General features: G+C 43.3%; 1 protein-coding gene across 1 annotated transcript in view; it reads left to right on the top strand.

Annotated features, from left to right (window-relative positions):
- The window catches only part of GNA13 (G protein subunit alpha 13), a 40,649-nt gene extending 21,209 nt beyond the window's left edge, over window positions 1-19,440 (top strand). Inside the window, exons 3-4 of the mRNA XM_057535774.1 lie at window positions 8,864-8,914; window positions 13,903-19,440. Of these exons, the coding sequence (XP_057391757.1) occupies window positions 8,864-8,914; window positions 13,903-14,475 (624 nt within the window). The 3' untranslated portion in view covers window positions 14,476-19,440. The remainder of the gene's footprint in view (window positions 1-8,863; window positions 8,915-13,902) is intronic.
- Window positions 19,441-22,522: the final 3,082 nt, after the last annotated feature.

Raw genomic sequence — 22,522 nt, 5'->3', positions numbered from 1 at the left:
TGAGAGTGAATTAAATTCATCGTTAACAATACTGGTTCAGTAACAGTATAGATTTAATGTATTTCCTACAAAGTCCCTGCTGGTGAAGAATACATGATGTAACCCCTCTTCACAATCTTTGTAAATTTGTCCCTTTTCTGCGCCACACATTTTTACCACCGTCCGTTGTAATACACATCCCAATTCAGGTTGTGCTGATTTAGTGTTTTCTCAGCTTCCTTGAAAATATTCTCATCTGTAGTTCTTCCACACAGCCTATTCATACAGGCTTATTCTTCAGTCACTTCACCCTTGGCATTGATCCCTTGAGTAAACAACCGCTGAGCAGTCCGTGGCAGTCCTTGCTTGGCTAACAAATACGAACTCCTTGGAAACTTGTCAGCTATCAGCTGCAGTCTCATTTTCACTTTTTTCCTCTTGTGAAGAAATTCTGTGATGAGCTATTCCATTTAAAATTTTGTAATTTTTCTGACTTGCTTTTCTGTAGGAGTTGGGATTATTTTGTAGAGTGCTTAGTCTGGTAGTATTGATGTCCGTGTGTACTTTCAGCGCAGCTGTAGGGTCATTGCATAATAAACACAGGGCTTGGCCATCTCATTTGATATCAAAATTATCCACATTCCATTGTGCCTTAAAAGCGTGACACATGAAGTCCTCTTCTTTTCTGCTTGTTTTGGTGGACGTGCACTTGTAATAATAAAAGACAAAAAGTCGTGGTGTTGCACTGCTGATGACACTTGGGACATTTTCACGTTACAGCTGCGTCCGCACCGTTCGTGGTGCGGAGTGAAGAGCACCACGCGTGGCCTGTCCCGGCTGCTCTCCTGGCGGCGGCCGGGAAGCAGCTGTAGGCAGTAAGAACGTAAACCGATGCGCATGGCTGTGCTCCGGTGTGGTGTTATTTATGGACACTGAAATTTGAATTTCATATCATTTTCAGATGTCATGAAGTAGTCTTTTAATTTTTTTTTTTTTCCAACTACTTAGATGGGCCACACAAACACAGACAGTGGGCTGGGTCTGACCTGCACGTCATAGTTGGAGGACCCTGGTCTAGAATGTGTGAAATGCAATAAAGGAGTGATCCAGTGGCTCTTGACCAGCCTTTCCTTCTGCCACCGAAGGCATTCGCCGTCGCTCTTGTGCTGCTCCTGCAGCTCTGAGATGTGGGTCATTTCTACAGCTCCTGTTACAGATTACCAAATTGCTTTCTAGAATATGCATGCCTTGCTTTTAAAATATCTGAAGTTGGGCCTTATCTCTATAGACTTTAGAAATTTAAATAAGACTTTGAAGCTAAAATCTCTCCTAGGTTGTACAAGTAGAGTTGTCCCCTTCCTGTTGCTGTAAAGCTGCCGGTAAATGCATATATTCTTCTAAAACAGCAGATAATTTCTTGTGTATTCTTCGGCTATCTAGCTTAAATTCCACATCCTTTTTTCTTTTTTCTTTTTTTAATTAATTTATTTATTTTTGGCTGCTTTGGGTCTTCGTTGCTGCGCACAGGCTTTCTCTAGTTGCGACGAGCGGGGGCTTCTCTTCGTTGTGGTGCACGGGCTTCTCGTTGCGGTGGCTTCTCTTGTTGGCGGAGCACAGGCTCTAGGCGCAAGGGCTTCAGTAGGTGTGGCACGCAGGCTCAGTAGTTGTGGCTCGCGGGCTTTAGAGCGCAGGGTCAGTAGTTGTGGCGTACGGGCTTAGTTGCTCCGCGGCATGTGGGATCTTCCCGGTCCAGGGCTCGAACCCGTGTCCTCTGCACTGGCAGGCGGATTATTAACCACTGCGCCACCAGGGAAGCCCCTCCACATCCTTTTAAAGTAGTACATTCTAAATCCTGTCCTTTATATATTTCAGCCGTGCAGAAGAGGGTGTTGAGTAAATCTGTCACTTGTTTGATAACTGTGCAAATAAACTGCCACGTCTCCCTGTAATTACGCATTTGTTTAATAGAAGTTATTTTCTAATTTGTGTTCTCAGCTTTTCTGTTACCTTCAAACTCAGGGCCCCTGACCCATTTTGTCTCTGCAAGCAAAGACAATCTTTTTAACACATGACTCTTGTAAATGGGGACAACATTGAAGCCATTCCTAGTTTAGGCTCAGCTCTGTAAAGCTGACACAAATTACAGTTCATAGAACTACTGGGATTCAATTCAGAGGGATGCTGGAGCTAATTAATTTCATCTGACATTTAATTTTTATCCTTGAGTTAACTTCACCAGGGTTCCCTGGCTTTGTCAATAGCAGAGCCTGTCTTGTGAGTAGAACCCAGGCCCACTGGCTGCTCTGCCCTTGTTTAGGCAGAACCCAAATATCCACAGGTTAAAGAAATATGGAAAACTTTCAGAGTGCCGTGCCACTTTGGACTCTTCAGCCTTGCTTCAATAACCTAGAACGTTATCTCAGTATTTCAAACAGAGAAAAAAGAACTAAGGGATGACCTAAAACATCTTAAACTTAAGTCATAAGTGCAAAATGGCTTTTCTTTGGAATTTTATTAAACATTCCCTTCAGCAACATATAAAACATACTGAGGACAGTTACAATAGCTCTCAAGTCATAACCAACAGAGTGAGTCTTAAACCCATGGTCTTTCTTGCCCGATACATGAAATTGTTTACTTCTGTGTTAGCCAGGAGACTAAGCAACACAACCTGAATAATGAGTCACAACAAAAGTGACTTTAAGGGTAACAGGCACGTAGATAAAGGAAAGAAGAACTTAAATTTAAACCAGTTGTACAAACTGAAATTGTTGCCCGGGGCAGAGCTCTGGTGATTATGCATTGAACCACGCGACTTCCTCGTTTTACTGACGGTTAAATTGAGGCCCAGAGAAGTCTAGAGACTTGCAGATGGCTCAGTGTTAGGGAAACGACTAGATTTAGTGTTAATATTAGACAACCAGAAGATTTCGGTCACCTCTGAACCGGTTAGGGAAAAGGATTTGAGGGGAATCATCGCCTGGTTGTTCACACTTCATTCACCAGACACTTGGGGAGGAAGGAGCCAGGCCGCCAGGTGCCAGGCACTGAGCAAGGTGTCGGATTTGCACGAGGGCCTGACGCTCAGACAGAAGGCCCGGGCACAAGCTCTCGGTTACGGAGAACAGAGGTGCCGTTATTCACTTCCTGTGTCCTTCGTGGTTCAATTGCAAATAACACACATTTTATATTTTTTAGTTTGGTGGGTTTTTTTGTTTTTTGAGGTTGTGAAAGATTCTTTTCTCTCTCTTTTTTTTTTTTTTTTTTCCAGTAAAGGTCTTTAAAGCTACTGTAAGAAATTTCCCCTAAATTACCTAATTCAGAAAAGTATTCATCCTTTTATAGCATGTGTGTGTTCACATATGCACGTGTGCGTTTTGCATGCGTGTGTTTAAAACTGTTTTGTTTCAGAATAGGTTCATTTGGCTAAACTTCTTCTCTTAACAGTAAGAGTTACCACCATGTGCATTAAAAGATGATTAAGATTATTCTTAAGTCTCCCACTTTCAGTTTCCTCACTAATGCAAGGATTAGTAGTATCACCTATGATGTAAATAGCTTTTTTTTGACTGAGGAGTTATTTTAAACCAAAATGTGTTTTTCATAGGAGTAATATTTTAAAGCATTTATAGTCCTTGAGTCCTGGCCGAGTGATGGGGGAGAGGGCAAAGGGCACTTTATTTAGGACTTAAAATATTAGGGATAAAAGGTTTTTATTTAGATTTTATACAGTCTCAAGTGCACAAAGGACTTTGTAAATTACACTGATGAAACTTTCTTCAGTAGAAGTTGAAACTTAATAACAGGAGCATGTGCATATTTGTGTTATATTATTTGATTTTGGTAAGATGATGAATTCCTAATAAAGGTATGTAATAATTTGAACCCCAAAGATCTAAGACCCCCTCTTAGGGAATGTAGTTAAATCAGGAAGCTTCAGTGAAAAGAACTTTTTAAATACTTTTTTATATTTGTATTGTAATACCAAGAGAAGAACAAATAGGGATGATTTTTCTTTTTTACTTTTTTGAAAAGAGAATATAGTCACTCACAGAACTGCAAAGTTACCTTGTCCATATTTTAAATAGCAAAAATCAAAGCATATGTAATGCAGAACTATTCTTATCATAAATCCCCGAGTCCGCATTTATTAATGGCATTAAGAATTTTTTGGATTACAGATAGATAATATAATGCATGTACTGTTTATTACATAATCTCCACACTTCTTTTTTTTTCTATTTATTTACTTATGATTATTTTTTATTGTTATTATTTTTTGCCTGCGTCAGGTCTTAGTTGCGGCACGTGGGATCTTCCATTGCGGTGCTCAGGCCATTAGTTGTGGTGCGCGGGCTTCTTGCTAGCTGTGCTGCACAGGTTCCATGGCGCCTGGGCTCTGTAGCTGTGGTGCATGGGTTCCAGGGCGCATGGGCCCTGTAGTTTGCGGCACACGGGCTCTAGTTGAGGCACGCGAGCTCAGTAGTTCTGGCACGCGGGCTTAGTTGCCCCACGGCATGTGGGATCTTAGTTTCCCGACCAGGGATCGAACCCGCGTCCCCTGCATTCATTGCAAGGCGGATTCTTTACCACTGGACCAGCAGGGAAGTCCCTCCACACTTCTTTTGCAGCAAAACATTTGAACAGTTTCACTAAGTAGGAGAAATAAAGACTATATAAAGAACCTCAGCCACTTCAGGTCAGGTTTTGCTGCCAAGTGAGTGTAGGGGTGAGCATACAAGCAGCGTGTGATAGGGTAAGGGGTTGCGGAGCTTAGCTTTGTCAGCCCCTGCTTTAATGTAGCTCTTAATGGCATACATATTTCATACGTAGCGATTATATCGAAATAATTGTTACCTGATGACTTATACTATGTTGTTATGTTAGTGTGCCAAAATTTATTAACTCATTCCCGTAGTAAGTGGAAAAATGAACTTCCAAATCTTGCTATTATAGGTAGCATCAAGTAAAATATCATTTTGTTTGTGTCGTTTTATGTTCAGTAAATTCCTTAGAATGTGCAAAAGTTCATTAAAAGTTTTATGAAGTGTACTACTCATAACTTTCTAAAAAGTTTGTGTGAATTTGCAAGGTCGCTAGAATGAGTATACCAATTTCCCGATACCCTCAGAAATGATGGGTTCGGTGTAAGCATTTAGTTTTTAAAGGGGGGAAAGAGGCTTGCTGCTTTCGATAATATGTTCATCTTAGGGTTACTTTAACCTTCGTTTATTTGACCATTAGTTAAACAGCAATATTAACTGAAATAAATTTTTGTATAGTTGAACCTTTATTGTCAATGTGGCCATGGAACGTGTCATTTTCTCTTTTACACAGAGCTCCTTTGCTCCGGGGTCCCTAAAGTGATAAACATCAGCCAGCACAGTGTGGAGCCTCTGAGAGTCTGCATTCTAGCTTATTACAGAAGCATCTGTAAAACACTCTCCTGTGATCTTGGCTTATTTATCGTCCTCATAGTTTCACTATTCATATACTCAGTGTGGTAACTGTTGTGTAGGAGAGAATCAATAGGACCTGTGTGTCAGTGAGTAGTAGGCGTATTAAAATGTTGGATCTCTTTGCCTTAGTAATTCTTCTGAGATCATTAAGAATGTAATTCAAGAGCACATAAAGCTGTTTACACAACATTATTTATTTTTATAATATTAAAACCTTATTTAAAAGGTGGAAATAACTCAAATATCCAACATTAGATTAGCGGTTTTAGTTAACTTTTTAGCATATAAGTACTGGGAATTATTTTGACCATTAAAATGTACTTAGAGTTACATAAGTGAAAAATAAGGATGCAGATCTGTCTATATTATTTCAACAGTTAAATATACAAAAAGTGATTGGAAGGCAATCTCTTCAAGCGTTAACTGTAGTTATTTTTGAGCGGTGGAATTAATGATTATTGCCTGTTTCCTTCTTTGTTCCTTTTTCTAATTTTCAAGTTTTCCACAGTGAATTTTACTAATTGTAAAATCAAGAAAAGTCAATAAATGCAACATATAACACCAGTCAAAAAACACCTTTTTGAAATGTTTTAAATTTCATTTAAGGTATTTAACATTATGTAAGTATTCAATATGCACATTACTGAAAGGGTAACAGTTCTGTAAGTCTTACTCATACAGAAACAGAGTGACTACTTTTTATCACATTTGTCCAGGAGACTCTACCGTGTATACTTCAGTGTAACAGGATTGGTAATATTCGTTTGAATTTTACTTTTTAAAGTACTTTAAATATATAACCTCATTTGGGTTGTGCAAACAACTCAATAAGTAAATATCAATGTTATTTAAAGATTAAGCCCAAATTCCCTTTGGCCTATATATGTTATCTATCATAAAAACAAAAATATTATGTTTTTCATTAAAATGGATGAAATAATGCAAAGTACATGTACAGGCTTGACCAGATAATCTCTTCATTACCCCAGAATGAATTTTTTTGAAGCTTTTTCTTTTCCCTTCTCTTAAAAATCATCTTTAGGTGCTATAAACACTGTACGAATACTCCAGGTCCAGAAAAAAGCAGAATCATCTGCCGCTGCTGCTTTGCAGTCACGAGGAACTCACAGCCAGGCCTGCCCACCCCACCATACCCAGCACAAGCACACACACCTGTGTACGTGCTCTCCACCATGTGCTTTAAGGCAGCAGTTCGCCAAGTGCGGTCCGTGGACCCCTGGGGATCCCAGAAACCCTTTAAAAGGAGTCTTCGTGTTCAGCACTCTTGAGAGTGTCACTTAAGATGTTCTTTCCCTTCATGAAGCTGACACTCGCACCGATAGCACAGAACAGCAGGGCTGCAGCTGCCAGCCAGTGCCTGAGCGCAGATGGGGTATCAGCCCCAAACACACTACTAGTTGGTGTATTCGTCACCGCTCTGCATCTGCAGTTTAAGACACACACGCCAGTTTCACTGAAGATGATCCTTGATTAAGCAGTAAAAATTGTTTTAGATCTCAGTTTAAACAGCTCTGTACTGCTCTGTATGATGGCTTGGGCGGCACCCTGAAAACGCTCCTGCAGCAGGACCGTGGTCTCCGGGGAAAGCCCTTTTGTGACTGGTTGTGTTGGGAGCTGAAGTAACTATTTTTCATGGAACACCATTTTTACTTGAAAGAAACAACCAACTTACTCAGACTTGGGCATTTGACAGGCAGTTTTTTAGAAAATGAATGAAGTTAGCCTGCCAGTTCAAGGAAAATAACAGTATTTCTTGCCATTGATAAAATTTGAGCTTTCAAGTGAAAATCAGAATTTAGGAAAACTTGTATCTGCCCACCACTGTGAGGTTGTCAACTTCCCAAGCCTTAAGGCTTCTTATGAGATAATTATGATATTAATGAATATGATTTTCTTACTATTATGTCATGAAACATGCCAACATTTGGAAGATCTGTATACTTAATTGCCCACCACGTTCCATGTGGTCTGCGCTTGGTGTTACAAAATTGTGGGTGGGTGAAAGACCCATTCAAAGTACAAGATAGACCAGTGAATTTCAGTGTCTGTAACAAAGTGCAAAAAGGTCATTGGTAGGCTTTCCATTCCACAAGGACGTTACTTTTAAGAAACTACCATTTGTCAAATTCTGGTGTAGAAACAAAAATATCTACAGTTACAAAGGTTATTAAAATGCTCCCTTTTCCAATCAGCATTCTTTGTGAGGCCAGATCTTCATATGCTACAGGTGAAACGACCTGCAGTAGCAGTTCAGATGCAGAAGCAGAAGTGTCTCACTGGCTTTTATTAAGCTACACGAAAATACATTAACATGAATGGGTTTATTATCGATATTTTTAAATGAATTAATAAGTAAAATATTTGTTACAATGTCTCAGTTTTACTTTCTAATGTGGTAAGTATTGGTAGCTATAACCCTTAAACAACGTCTTTTCGGGATCCTGAAGAATTTTAAGATGTATGAAGGGATCCAGAGACTAAAATTTTGAGAACTGCTGCTTTAAGGCCTCGTGACTCAAACTGTGGTCCCAGAAATCACCTGAATTGCAGAAATTACGTGCCCTGCCCCTGCCCCCTCAGAACCTGCAGTCAGACAAGATCTTCAGGGGATTCTCTTCTGTATGAAAGAAGCACTGCCTTCTGGAGCTCGGGGTAGCAGTTTCGGGCAGGACCAGTGCTGTGCTGGTAGAAACCCAGCAGGAGAGGGAGGGAGAACGCTGGGAGACTCAGGACACAGCCCTTCTCTCTGCAGCCGGGTCGCTCTCACCTGCCTGTCCTTTGTGCGAGTGTTTCCTCTCAGGAATGTATTCTCATGCACTTTAGATGTTGGAAATTGCCTGAGGTCTGACAGAAATCTGGCCTCAGAGAGAGTAGGCTGATCACTCAGGTAGAGAAGACCTGTTGGAGAGGTGAAGCCTGCAGCATTTTTCAGGGTTCAGGAGCAAAAAGGCGTGTCTGTCTAGGCACTTGCCTGTTAGGTGTTCTCACCTCATCCCTGCTTCGCTCTTGATATAAACTTGATTGAAAAATGTAGACAGAAGTAATCCCACCTGAATTGTAGTTGTATGTGTATCGCAAAAGCAGTTTTCACCTTTTAATTACATCTTCCCTTTGGATACACAGATATATCGGAACACGTACATGTGATCCTGTCCGAATGGATGAGTGCTTGGGGTATCGCTTCTGTAAAGACTCTGTGAGCCTCACCAGGCTGTAGCACTTTGCCAGAGGCAGACATTTTATACGTCTTTAGTGGGGTTAGCTGCTCAGTCTGAGATTGGTGACTAAACAAAGTATGTTTGGATTTGGATTAAGTGTACAACCAGACAGTTTAATATAAACTGTTCTAACAAAGTCTTCCATTTCTAAGCCCTAATAACTATTTATTTTCTTCTTGTTTTCAGGGTGAATCTGTAAAATATTTCCTGGATAACTTGGATAAACTTGGAGAACCAGTAAGTTTTCAGACTGAATGTTTATGTTTGCTGCCATTTGAACGCAGTAGTTAGGATAAGGAAACTTAGAAAAATTATGTATTAAGCTATTTCCTTTTTCCTAGTGGCAGTATGCTGACTGTTCCTGCTTCAGTTTTTCTCCCTCTCCTGTCCTGACCTCTGCCATTTCCTTGAGGAATGCCCTGTCCACTATTCTGTGAAAGTAAAACTCTTTATGGAAAGAAGTTTATGCTTGAAAATGAGATGGCACATTAACTAGCCTACGTCAGTGTCTTTTGCTTTTCTGTAAGTGGAAACTGAAAGAACGCGGTGGGCTGATTGATTGCAGAACTCTTCAGCAAACGGTATTTTCCAGTTCAGGACCCCCGTGTGTTGGCTTGGAGGGTAGGAGGCTGGATTCTCAAGGCCGTGATGTGGGAGGAGTCGCCCTTGCAAAGGAGCTGGACCATCGGACTGTCCTGCAGTGCATCCCTTGAGGCCGTGGCCAACCGGTGAGGGCTGGTGCTGGCCGCTCTCCGTGTTGGACTTGTGCAGAGACTCACTGGAAGGAAGCTTTGTGCTGCTTAGAAAATGCTTGAAAGCCATTGCCCTAGCGTCAGTGGTGACCCATTCAATTGAGTATAGCTTCGTATGCCTCCTCTTAAACCAGATTTCTGTTGTAAAGTTTAATGTGGTTTTATGGGTTCTTTGAGATGTTTAACTTTAAAAATAAAACAGAAGGAAAGCACAAAATGAAACCTATCGCAAGTAGGAAAGTAGCATATGTGTGTCTAGAACGCTAAGTTTTGCATTTTCCCTTATTTTTTTGTATTTTGCTAAATTGCACTTGTCTGCCGTTCAGTCAGTGTGTGTTTCTCCTACCTGTTTCGTAGACACAGGTGCTCTAGAAGTTAGGGTCTCTGTATTTGTCTGTTTTTGTTCCCTCAATCCACATCAGTAAGACTTTGTATTAAGACTTATTTCATTGTCACTTTTCCATGTGGTCAGATTGCAATAAGCCTTAAAAAAAGTTAAGTATAAGCCAAATGGAGAGAAGCTTTAGTAGATAAACTAATTTTTTAAGGGTTATTTCATGTTTTCTGATCCAGAGAGTGTGCACTTGACCCGTTCTTCTCAATTTGCCTTTTCGGACAGGCCTTCCTTGAGCAAACCATTCAGAGTGGGTCCCCCCTCTTGTCTTCAGCTTCCGCTCTGGCTCTTTTCAGGCTTCATTGTTCTATTGCAGTTGGTCTCTTCATTTATAGGTTTTGCTGGTCTTTCCCCCGCCTCTTTCCCTAAGGGCAAGGACCTCGGGTCTTGGTCGTGAAGGGCTGCGTTCTTGCTGCCCGGTGACAGTGCCCGGTGCCTCGTAGGCACCCAACAAACAGCGTCGGCACGAGTGACTCGGAGCCAGCCCCAGTCGGTCTGTACTGGCTGCTTAGAGTCTTACGTTGAGAACAGTTTTGAGGCCACATCTGGAATAAAAACAAAAAAGTGCCGTGATCAGTCGGTGGTTGGAAAGGCGAGGAGAATAAGCGTGGGTGGCTGCAGACGGGCCGCGCGTTCTGTGCACATCGCACAGGCCACGGGATTGCGTTTGCTTCGCCGTCTCTGACCGAAGCTCTAGGACCGTGGAACCCCCGCGGTGTGCCAAGCCCCGTGACCCTCTGGGAGGTGGAACCACAGGGGTCAAGGACAGGGCTCTGCAGCCAGACCACCAGAGTTGCAATCCCGGCTCCATCGCAGACTGGCTGTATGACCTTAGGCATCTCCAAACGTTAGTTTCTTCCTCCATGTCACGGGCATAGCGAGAGAACCAACCTCGTCGGGCTCGGGGGCGATTACATGAAATAAACCCCATGTCTCAAAAGGCTGCTCAGGCTGCCATAACGAAGTACCACAGACTGGGCGGCTTAAGTAACAGACCTTTATCTCTTGCAGTTTTTGAAGCCAGAAGTCCAAGACCAAGTCGCTAGCGTGCTCGGCTTCTCGTGAGGACTCTTTTCCTGGCTTGTAGACTGTGGCCTTCTCGCCGTGCCTTGGCGCGGCCTTTGCTGAGCACACACGCGTGCGACAAGCGTATGGCCTCTCCTTACCTGATTAGGACTCCGCCCACATGACTTCGTTTAACCTTGGTCGCCTCCTAGAAGCCCTGTCCCCAAAGACAGTCGCACTGAGGGTTGGGGCTTCAACCCATGAATGCGGGCGGGGGTGTGCGGGGACGGTGCAGGGACGCAGTTCAATCCACGGCTCCCAGTAAGGTGTTCAGATTGGTGCCTTGCGGTTGTAATAACTGCTCGTCGTTAGCTGTTTGGTTCTTTGACCTCCGTGTTTAAGGAACTCATTCTAGTCCGAGACAAAACTAACATACATAAAACAAGCAGAGGGCGATTAAATGAGACCGATGGTGAAGACGGTACTGGTTCATGGATGGAGAAGCTGGTAGCCCGTGAGAGGACGCGAGCCTGGGCGCCGGGGGGGACGAGGAGACGCGCACAGCGGGCCATGCCCGGGGTCGGGAGGCGCGTCTGTCTGACAGAAGTGCGTGGCTCTGACTTACAAGAACGGACGTGAGGAAGGCAGCCGCCAGGGTCTGGACGCGCTGTCGTTGCGCCGTCACGCATCACGCCGACTGGCCGCGCAGCGCTACCAGGACGCGAGGCTGGTGCGGCCCTCCACGCTGGGCTCTGGGGAGCCCGACGAGGGGAGCAGAGGCTGCCGGGCCCGGAAAGCGAGGAGTAAGGAGGGTCGTGGAAGCCGGGTCCGCGCGGATTGGTCTGATGCAGGGAGGCGTGGTCTCGGGGGGCTGAGAGGTGGACCCAGGGGCAAGATGGTGAGCCAGGCTGAGACGTTAAAAAGTGGGGGCGGTGAAAATGAAGAGGAGAAAGAAAATGTGAGGAAGGTTCAAAGGAGGAGCAGCGGGATTTGATACAAAGCAGAAGGTGACGGAGAAGGTCCACCGCGACGGGGGTGCCTGGGCGCTGGCGGGGCGGGACGTGGCGGGAGAGCGCCCCGGGGGCTGGCGAGGAAGACGGCGCGTGTCCTCACTGAAGAGGCCGCGTCCGGGGAGGGCTGTCGGGGGCGCACGAGTAGGGGCGCCGTCGCTGCCGTGGTTTCCCGCTCTCGGCAGCAGTGGTGGCAGTGGGAACCGCTAGACAGTAACACACGGGCCGAACCCGGTTCTTAAGCGCTTCACCCACGTGCCGTGTTTAGTCCTCACAGCTCCCCCGTGGGTGCTGTTGTCTGTGTTGTTCACAGGTGAGAAAACTGAGACGCAGAGAGGTTACGTGATGACTTGTCCCAGGTCACCCAGGTAGTATGTGGGGAGCGGGCTCTAGAATCCAGTCCTAATCACCGTGACTCTGCCAGACCCTTGAGCACTTGATTACCTCGTCCTGTGTTTGCGCTTTATATGAATTAGCCCTTAGCTCCTAACTAAGGCAATAATAAAGAGCTCTTTATTTTTATGAAATTAGAAAATTAAAAATTGCCACTCGGGGCTGGCGTGTTTCTGAGGCGGCCGGCACACACGAGCACTGTGAACTGGCCCCCACCTTTCTGGAAAGCAGTGGGACATTAAGTGTCCCAGGTCATGAAAATCTTCACAGGCTTTGACTTCATCACCGTCTTATTCCTGGTTATTCAGTTTCAGGAAATAGCCCAAAAGGGGGGAAAAGAAGGATGTGCATGAGAATTTTAATGGCAGCATTTATAGTAAGCGAAAGATTGGAACCAACCTAAATGACCATTAGTAGGGGAATATTTATGTAAATGATAGCACGTTAATCCATTTGATGTATGTTCTGCTCTTTTAAAATGAAATACAACCGTATCAGCATGTGAAACAGTTCATGATTAAATGTTCAGCCAAAAGCTGGGGGCGGGCAGAGAACCGGGGCGGTGCTGATTACAGGTGAGGCAGGTGCGTGTGCTTTTGCGGGAGCTGGGGGGACACGTGCGAACCCCAGCGTGTTTCATTAGAGCCCTGTGGGCACTTGATACATCGCGGTGGGTTGCAGACAACTGAGAACTGCTGTTTTTTTTCTTTTTATTTTTGATTCTTAGCTACACTATTTTAAGGAGATAAGTATCCACACTGTAATGAAATTTCAAAATCATAGTGTTTGAAAAGGTATAAAATGCAGCATTGTGAGTAACAGTTGGCATTGTTTTAAAATCTTGCCTTGATTTAAAAAAATTGTGACCTTGGTTATGAGCATTTAGAACCTTCCTGTTCAGTATTATCAAAAAGCTCCATCAAAGTTCTGGAAAAATACTAAGCTGAGAAGAAAGAACCAGTTTCACTGCCCAGGGGCACTCACCGTCGGCGGCAGCCGGGGGCTCGGGAGGCCAGCAGCTTCCGCCCGTCCGTCCGTCTGTCCAGGGTCTTGGTGTAGACCCTCCCTCCGAGGCACCGCTGTGTCCGGGCACGGGTGCCGGCAGAGGGGAAGAGCTGGGGCCCTGCCACGGAGACGGCCCCCCGCAAACAGCTGGGAAGCCCCGCAGAGTGAACTCGGTCAAGGGGGCAGAGCAGGGGCCGCGTCGTGCAGTGACGACACAGGCGGCCCGGGTAGAGCTGTCGGCCCTGCAGGCGGGGGCGCGGAGCAGGGGCCGCGGGGGGCGGAGGACCTTGACTGGGGGCCCCACCGCTGTTGACGGAGGGGCGAGGAGCAGTGACCGTGGCCGTGGACACACGGCGGCGGGCGGGTGCTGGCACGGTGGGGCGTCAATGCGTGGACGGACATTCAGGTCGTCCCGTGGGGCTGAAAAGATCATAGGCGCCTTCATTTGCAGCGAATTTTGAACCAGTGCGGACACTAACATTGCAGTGTATCTTGCTGTTTTATGATGAGAATCACAATAGCATTGATGCTTTAATGTTACCAGGAGATTGTCATTTAAAAGATAATTTTGTTTGCGTATCCATTCACTAGCCCAGTTAGTCGTACATTAAAAATTCTCATTACTCCTGGATTACTGAGTAGGAAACGATTTTTTTTCTTTTCCAGGATTACATTCCATCACAGCAAGACATTCTGCTAGCCAGAAGACCCACCAAAGGCATTCACGAGTACGACTTTGAAATTAAAAATGTTCCTTTCAAAATGGTTGATGTAGGTGGTCAGAGATCAGAGAGAAAACGTTGGTTTGAATGCTTCGACAGCGTGACATCAATACTTTTCCTTGTTTCCTCAAGTGAGTTTGACCAGGTGCTTATGGAAGACCGTCTGACCAATCGCCTGACAGAGTCTCTGAACATTTTTGAAACCATCGTCAACAACCGGGTTTTCAGCAACGTCTCCATAATTCTCTTCTTGAACAAGACAGATTTGCTTGAGGAGAAAGTGCAAATTGTGAGCATCAAAGACTATTTCTTGGAATTCGAAGGGGATCCCCACTGCTTAAGAGACGTCCAAAAATTCCTGGTGGAGTGCTTCCGGAACAGACGCCGGGACCAGCAGCAGAAGCCCCTGTACCACCACTTCACCACGGCCATCAACACGGAGAACATCCGCCTTGTGTTCCGCGACGTGAAGGACACCATCCTCCACGACAACCTGAAGCAGCTCATGCTCCAGTGACGCACAGAAGCCTTGCGGCCTTCGTATCTTTCTGTCTCTTTGATTGTTTTCAGTTTGTTTTGTTTTTTTAAATAGAAGTTTACAACAGGAATTAGAAAAATCTTGATTCTGTGTTTAACTTCTTGGGAATCTCAGTCCTTCCTCTGCGGCCTTTGGTTGTGGCTGAGGGCTGCTGAGTAACACACGGCCGATACCTGCTGAGGCCTGGCTCTGATCTCCTTCGCTCCGGCTTCCATCGGGGTGGAGTCATTTCCTGCCAGACCTCAGCACGGCATCCCTCAGGCTTTACATTCTTCGGCTTTTCGCACTGAGTTCTGCTGTAGTGCCAAGTATGGAAGGTGCCCTTGATGTTTGTAGGTGTGAGGTGAAGAGTGTTCGGCTCTGGAACGCGTAAGGCACCTCTGTTCGCCCTGCGGTGGCCGCCACACTTGTGCCCAGCTTTGTGGTGGCCTGTTTTGAAAGGGCCGTTGGAAAAACGTGTGATCTAAGGAATGGTGTTCTATAGCTTCACCCAGTTTTAGCCTTCACGGTTTTCTGATTGCTCATATACACAACAGTTGTTTTGTGTTTTAAATTTCTGTGGTTTCTGAAGGCAGTATTCTGGCGTGTTTAAAGTTTCCATGAGGATCTCTGGTCTGACGGTAATGAAAGCTCACAAATGGTCCAGGGGGGCACAAGGCAGGCGCGTGCCGTCCGTAGTGTTCTGATTAAAAGTCATGAGTGAAACGTAATTTGCCCTTTGCCTGTTTAAACAGCATGTGATCAGTGCTCCATACGGGAAAGGTTCTGGCCGTGGCAGCAGCTAAACACGTGCAAGCAACCCGACAGCAGAACTTTCTAAATAGATACACCCGTTCCCAAGACTATTATGTGTTTTACTCTCAGACTTTGAAATCCTGTCTCAGATGATGTGGGTCCTTACGGTGGGATCACTGCTGCACCATCACAAACATCGTTCTTTCGCTCTCCCGTCTGTTCCCATCAGCTCCAGACGGTGGCATTTATGGGATTTTTCTGTTTTTTTGGAGCTTGCCAAGGGCAGTATTTTCCTGTCACACTATTCACTATCATTTGAGATTCTTATTCATTCTTGGTGTGTCTCTAAAAGAGTATGTATGTGTTTGCAACATTATTGTTTATGAAATTCCAACTTTCTTGAGGTACATTTTGAAGGTTTCAAGGATGCTTCCAAGAATAAGTAGTAATTTTTTTAGTTCATACTGAAAGGTGATTACATTTGACCTCCTCCACCACTTACCAAATTAAAATGTACCCATGAAGTAGCTTTGCAATTACAGATACATGCATAGTGAACTCAGAGTGGCTGGGTTGCAGGACTAAAAATACTGCCCTGTAGGTCGTATGTAGTGTCAGAGTTGCATTAGAGAAACACATGTACAAGACTGGTGACAGATTGGAAGGTCTGACGGCTTTTCTTCCTTTCCTGAAAATTGTGATTAAGACTGTGATATCTTTCACTTTACTGTATAGCTGACTGTGTTCTCAGGTATTTTATTGGCTTAGAAAGTCCTTGAAAGATTGGTCAACATTCTGGATCACCCAGCCTTTCCAAGACAGTGGCTCTGGGTCTGTCTGTCTGTCTGTCTAGTAAGAATAGGGCTTTGCAGTGAACTGACCAGGGATTGTTCTCAATGTACCTGACTTTCCTTGCATGTGAAACTCCACCATCATTACACCCATAACTGCCAGTGTTTTCGTGTCGTCGTAACACCTGAGCTACTGACACGTAGCCCTACATCGTGATGCAGGCGTCCACAGTACAGCAGAGTTGATGCGCGTCAGAATAGTTCTGTATCTAGTGCTTCTTACCAGAAAGAGTGCATTGCTTAATCCACAGAGAATCATTTCAGGGCTGAGGGGTATCTGAGTGTGTGCACAGTAACATGGAGGCTTTGGTGGAAAGTCTGTGTGTAAATTTAGCAAATGGTCCTACCGAATGGCCAAACATCATTTCACTCCAGTGTAAGTATAAAGAGGAAGGATACTCTCAGTTAAGTTATATTTCAGATCCGTGATATGAACCATAAATACTGCCTGACAGAGCACCATTTTGACTACCACAAAGAAATGTTAAAACACCAAATAGATAGGATATTACTTTGGGCATTTGAGATTTCCTTTCCTGATGTGTGTGAAGTCTCAAAGTCAACTTTCTTTTAAAATAAAACCTAGCCTATATTTTGAGGCAGTAAATTACTTATATTTAATGGCAGGCTGGTTTAGACACTCAGTGGAACTTTAAGTTTCAATTTGAAGGCTTTAGTCCACATATTTTATATACTGTACTTTTAAACCGTTTGAAGGAGTCCTATACCTATAGCATGAAAACCAGATCCTTTTGAAATACCACTGTGTGAAGAGGGAGATGAAATTTAGTGGACAAAGTTGAAAGGGTGCTCATAGTTTTCCCTATGCCAGTTTCCCCCCAGTCTCTAAAAATGTAATTTGGATTTAAAGCTGTTCAGTGTGTTTGATTTTCTAAGTCTTCATGGTTATGATTTGGAATAAAATGTGCCCAATTCTCTATTACATTCTGTTCTTAAGTCTGAATGTCTTCTTGCTTAATTCTTAAGAAATGTCACACAAGTGTCTTCATTGATCTTGAAGAAATTTATAGTATACAGAGTTGCCTTATAAATCAAAGAACAGCACAGATTTTTGCCTTGATTATTTTATAGGGAAGAGGTTTTGTCAAATGTTTTTCTGAAGATCCAAATAATTTAATGCCTCTGTCACTTAAATATTTTTTTTAATAACCCGTATCACTGCTTGCTGCCAAATATTATATTGCATTGAAATCTTCCTTTCAATTGTATTGTCTGGAAAGGGCATTTGACAGCTAGAGCACAGCGGCAACCAAAGAAGGCATCGTGGAGTGAAAATGATTTGGCTTGGTTTGGTTTGAAGCTGCGCTGGCGTGTATTTTACATGGTGAAGGTCCTCTGGTTAAACTCCCAAGGGAGGTTGTTGAGGGAGGCCCTTGTTCAGTTGTTGGCAGTGGTCAGTATAAAGTAGAAGAAAGTGAGATTCCCTTAATACCAGAAGTGATTAGAAGTGTTGGTTCAGACTCACAAAAATCACATGCCCCAGAATTGTTTGTAAGTGGGAATGAGTAAATCTGAACTTCCAATGTATACCCAAATACTTGTATTTATGCTTTTGGTAAAATGTATTTTCAGCATTAGTACACATATCCGGTGTTATGCTTTATTTATATGAAGAATAAAGTTACCAAGTTATGTTCTGTTATGTTCTGAAACTCAAATCACTATCTGAGAAACCCTCAAATTGGTGCTTTCATTATATAATGATACATTTAGACAAAACCCCAAACCAAGCCATTTGAAACAAGATTCTCTTCATTGCAATTTGTAGCAATGTTATTTCTGTATATGTAATGAGAAGGCTAAATATCAGTGTTAACTCTTAATTTCTTGTTTGAATCCATGAAATCATGCCTGTAAAGCTCAGTCAAACATTTGTAATAAACTCCCTAATAAATCTAGAGACAGTCACTCTGTTACCTTTTCATTTCTTTTAGTTTTAATTGAGGGATCAAGAACAAATTTTACATGTCTTTTTTCAGTTGGAAATCTGACTTTCTCTCTCTTTCCCATCATTTCAATACATAAAGTTACATTAATTACAGATGATCTGTCCATGTGTTTGTGCTGCTGGACAAAAAGTACTGTTTATTTTTTTTCTTTTTTTTTAGTGATAGGACACAGGTTGGCTTTTCAGTGTAGTAAACATGAGGAAGGGAGGGACTTGTACGTGAGTGGTGTGTACATGTCCCCCTGTTCCAAATAAAGCAAGTGATAGTACATACTCATTTTATGGTACGAGGTTAGGGCTTAATAAATGTATAGAGAGATTAAAGTGTCAGTCTAAACCGGAACATTTTAAACAAGTTGAACTTTATGGCCTTTTCAAGTACCATCGAGTTGATACTAGCCTTAGGCTGATAAGTGATTATTAACATAATTTGAAGTACCAGTGTTTGTACCACTAGCGTTCTTATGTCTGTACTTGAATGTATAGTTAGCATTTAAATAACTCTGTTCATTCTTGTGACATCTAGGTCTAACCATCTGATTTCAAATGCCAGAGCTCCTATGGAACAAAAAAGTGTTAATGATAGGGCAGTAATTTCTGGGTTGATAAGAGATTTTGCGACCTTTCCAAAACCACATTACCTTTGATAATGATGAAAACGTCCAGATGGATGGAAGTAGGGACCCAGTATGCATACATTATCAATCAGTGAAGGTCATGATAAAAGTATGCTACTTACTTGTTCTCTGATTTGGGTTTGTCTTTGGAAAGCTTGTTTATAATATTTCTTGCCATAGTAAAAGGGCTGCATTTGTTCTCAAATCATGCCTATTTGATGGCTCTAGGAGAAAAACAGAGAGGGGGCAGGTAGGGGTTAATTCTTGGAAAGTATATGTAACAGTGCAACAGATGATACCATTTACCCTTTCTTTACCTCTTACTTGAAAGCAGAATCGCAAAATGTTTAAATGGCTTTTCTCTACTAGTCTAAAGGTGGAGCTCATTTACCACGGAAGCCTTATCAAAAAGTCTATTTCATAACAACCTCATAGATACTGTACCTAACAAAACATGATTTGTATTAGCTCTGTATGAAAGTATTTGTGGCTTAGGATTTTTTATACATATATCTTTTTATAACTTTCCCGGAACTGAGCACATTATCTGATACTGTTGTAAATTTTTTTTCTGTCAGTGCTTTAGTTCAGGATTGGCAATAAATTATTTCTACAGGAGGTCTGAAAGTGGAAAGAATGGTTTGATTTGATAAAATGAGTTGCTAGTCATCCAGGCTTTTTACTTTTGTACATATTTTGCAAAAATTTTGCCTCTTGCTATTAATATTTGCTTTGTAAAAATTACTGACGTTTAATAAACATTTATAAACTATTCCATACTATGATGTTATTTAAATCTGATTAAATGTCAAGTGTAAAGCAGACACTTAATATTTGAGAGCAGAAGTTTCACCCAGTGACTGAAAGCACAGAAATCGCTCTTTTGTCAGATCTCCAGCGATACTTTGACTTAGTCTATAAACGTTTCCTCACTGAAGACGGAGATGTGGGCTTCAAGAACGTTCCCAAACACTTGTTTTGATGTGGGAATGGGGAACACCCACTTTTCTCTCTGCTCCTCTTAAAATCGCTGAAATTGCACTAGGGTGTCTCTGGGCTCACGGTTTGTCCACCTGCAGGAGTAATGCTGCTGTGTCTTTTGTCATCAAAATAGCGTTTTAAAAACAAACCAACATGTTACGACTCCTTTTCTTGTTTCAAGAAACTTTAAGATGATGATTTACAGAAAAATTGCAAAGATAGTAGTTTCCCTGTACTCCACACTGTTGGCAATAGTTTCCCCATTTACCGTCTTGCATTGTACTAATTAACATCTTGCATTATACTAATTCACCATATTGGTTCAAAATTAATGAACTAATATTGATAATTTATCCTTAAGCCCATACTGTCTTCAGATTTCCTTAGTTTTTCCCTGTTGCCCTTTTCTGTTCCAGAATCCATCCAGGACACCATCTTACATTGATTTGTCCTGTCTGTCTGAGCTCCTCTCGGCTATTACAGTTGCTCAGGCTTTCCTTGTTTTTGATGACCTCGGCTGTTTTGAGGAGGAGGCATTCTGGTCAGGTATTTTGTAGGTTGTCCGTCCGTTGGGATCAGCCTGGTATTTTCCTTGTGATTAGACTGGATTCTGTGTTTTGGGACTGCAGAGGTAAAGTAACCACTCTCATGAAATCACGTCACTCATTTTTTCCCTTTGCAACTTCAGCTAAATTAGAAGCTGTTAAATAACTTTTGGTATGTTTATACCTTTTCTTTAAGTGGCGTTTATGGGAAGCTGAGCATGTGCTTTTCTTCCCCAAAGCAGAATGAAGGGCCCTTTCCCACAATCAGAATTGCAAAGCAGGTGTGAATAAAGTTCAGTGGTGATGGCTATAATCCAGGACTGGTTGGTTCCAGGCCTTTCTGGCAAAATAAAAATTGTGTCCAAGGCCTCACCTTTACAGTGAGATTTCACTCTTGGTCCCAAGAAAAACAGATAGAAAAATTTGGGCTTAGAGGTATTTACAAATCTACAAATACCTACAAATTTGTAGATTGGAAACAGGTCATTAAATTAGCCTTTGTTAGACTTAAGATCTTTTAAAATGGAAACTAAACTCACTTGAGCATTTGAATCCCCCAAAGGAAACCAAGAAGTCTTTACCAAAAAAAAAAAAAAAAAGCTTTTCTTAGGCTATTGTTGGAACAAGAGAATATTGATTTGTCGGCGGAAACAGCTAAAAAACTATTGTCCACTAAAGTGCTGGGCACCATCACAGAGCCTTGGCATGAGATGCTCTCAAAATGACCTGTTCCGTTGCCCACAATGTGGGTTGTTGAAAGAGAAAAGAGACTTTGGTCTCTTGAGAATGCAGGAAACTCGCAGTTCATAGGTTAAACCAGAGGTTTGTTTGGTGACGGGAAATTTGGCAAATCCTCAGAAAAGGAATGACTTGGGCATTGTTTTAAAAGACATATTGTAACTTTCCCTCGGAAGTGAGTGGGGCCCCTGGAATACAGCATCGCAGCTAGAGGAAGCGATATCTACCGAGCGCTGTCACCTACACTTCCCGAGCATCCATTTTCCAAGTCCACCAAGATGACGGAAGGCTCAGACAAGGGTTCCATACAAAGTAACTGTTCAGGGCAGAGGGTTAAGCTTCTGTGCTGGCCCCAAGGATACAGAGGGAAGTTATGTCCAGAGTGAACATTTATACTGAGTGGAGGTGTGTTGATTTATCTTTTCCCCATGAAGCAACATGATAGGGAAACAAGCCACAAAGTCTTTTTAAAAGTCGATCATTCTTTTGTAATTAAGTCCACGGGGGCTTTAGACTTGGGCTTGATTTCCCTCCCCTGTCAAACGTGCAAGAAGAGAGAGTTAACTCATAAGATGCCACGAGGTCCAACACCACTGACCTCGGGAGAGGAGAAGTCGAGTTGTTTTCTTTTTCTTTTATTCTCCATGGAAAATCCCAGTGCTTGCCAACTTGGGGATTTAAATCACTGGTTTCATTTAAGGCCGGAACGAGTATATCGAAACTTTATCCCCAAAAAAGAGCGTCACAGCGCCCAGGGCTCAGCGGTACTGAGGAAATTCCACATTCGAGCTAGTGTTGTCCAGGCTGGCCTTGCATGTCTGCAGCAGGTTATAGTTTGGGGGAAGATGCTATAAATCGGGGTAAAGGAGGATGACGTTCCAGACCAAGGGTGGATGCCCAACTTTATGGCAATAATGAGCGTCAGCGTAACACGGGTGCACTGGACAGCGTAGCCCTCTCGAAAGCGCATGAAACAGAATCATGTTCAAACCCCTGTCCAACATTCAAGGCATCAACCGCCCTCTCCAGCCAGCCTGCGCTTCTGGCTTCCTTCACACCAGCTGAACTAGGTAGCTGTTCTCCCCACGTCTCGCCTCTCTGGTTCTCCTGGCCGTGGGCCAAATCCTGCTCACCCTTTAAGGCCTGGCTCTGAGGAAGATGGCAGGATGTCTACCACCCCGAGGCTGGAGCCGTTTCTTCCTCTGTGTGCCCCTCCCATCCTACCCCTCTCTCAGGGCACTTACTGTAGAGCGATTTACGTCTTAATGCTTCTGCTCCATGGTAACACGAATCCGACATTGTTACACAGATGCTTTTGCTAAGCTCCCTGTGTGCCCGGCTGACACGTCTGACTGTTCCCAAAAGGCACCGACACAGGGTCTGCTCCTTAGGAGACACTGTCCAGTTGTGACGGGAGCCTGAGTGGAACCAGCCTGAGGAGGGCTGGAGAGAACTTGGCCCTCCTGTGTGGACAAGTGGCCCTTGAGTGGACGGTCACTAACTTAAGAAGCTGAAGATTAGACCAATTATCTGGGAAATAAGGAGCTTGAGCTCAATGATGTCCATGTTCTTTACTACTTTCAGATCCTT

Source organism: Balaenoptera acutorostrata, chromosome 20 (assembly GCF_949987535.1).
Source record: "Balaenoptera acutorostrata chromosome 20, mBalAcu1.1, whole genome shotgun sequence".
NCBI lineage: Eukaryota > Metazoa > Chordata > Mammalia > Artiodactyla > Balaenopteridae > Balaenoptera > Balaenoptera acutorostrata.
The sequence above is the reverse complement of the archived record's forward strand: the minus strand, read 5'-3'. Positions and strand labels throughout refer to the sequence as shown.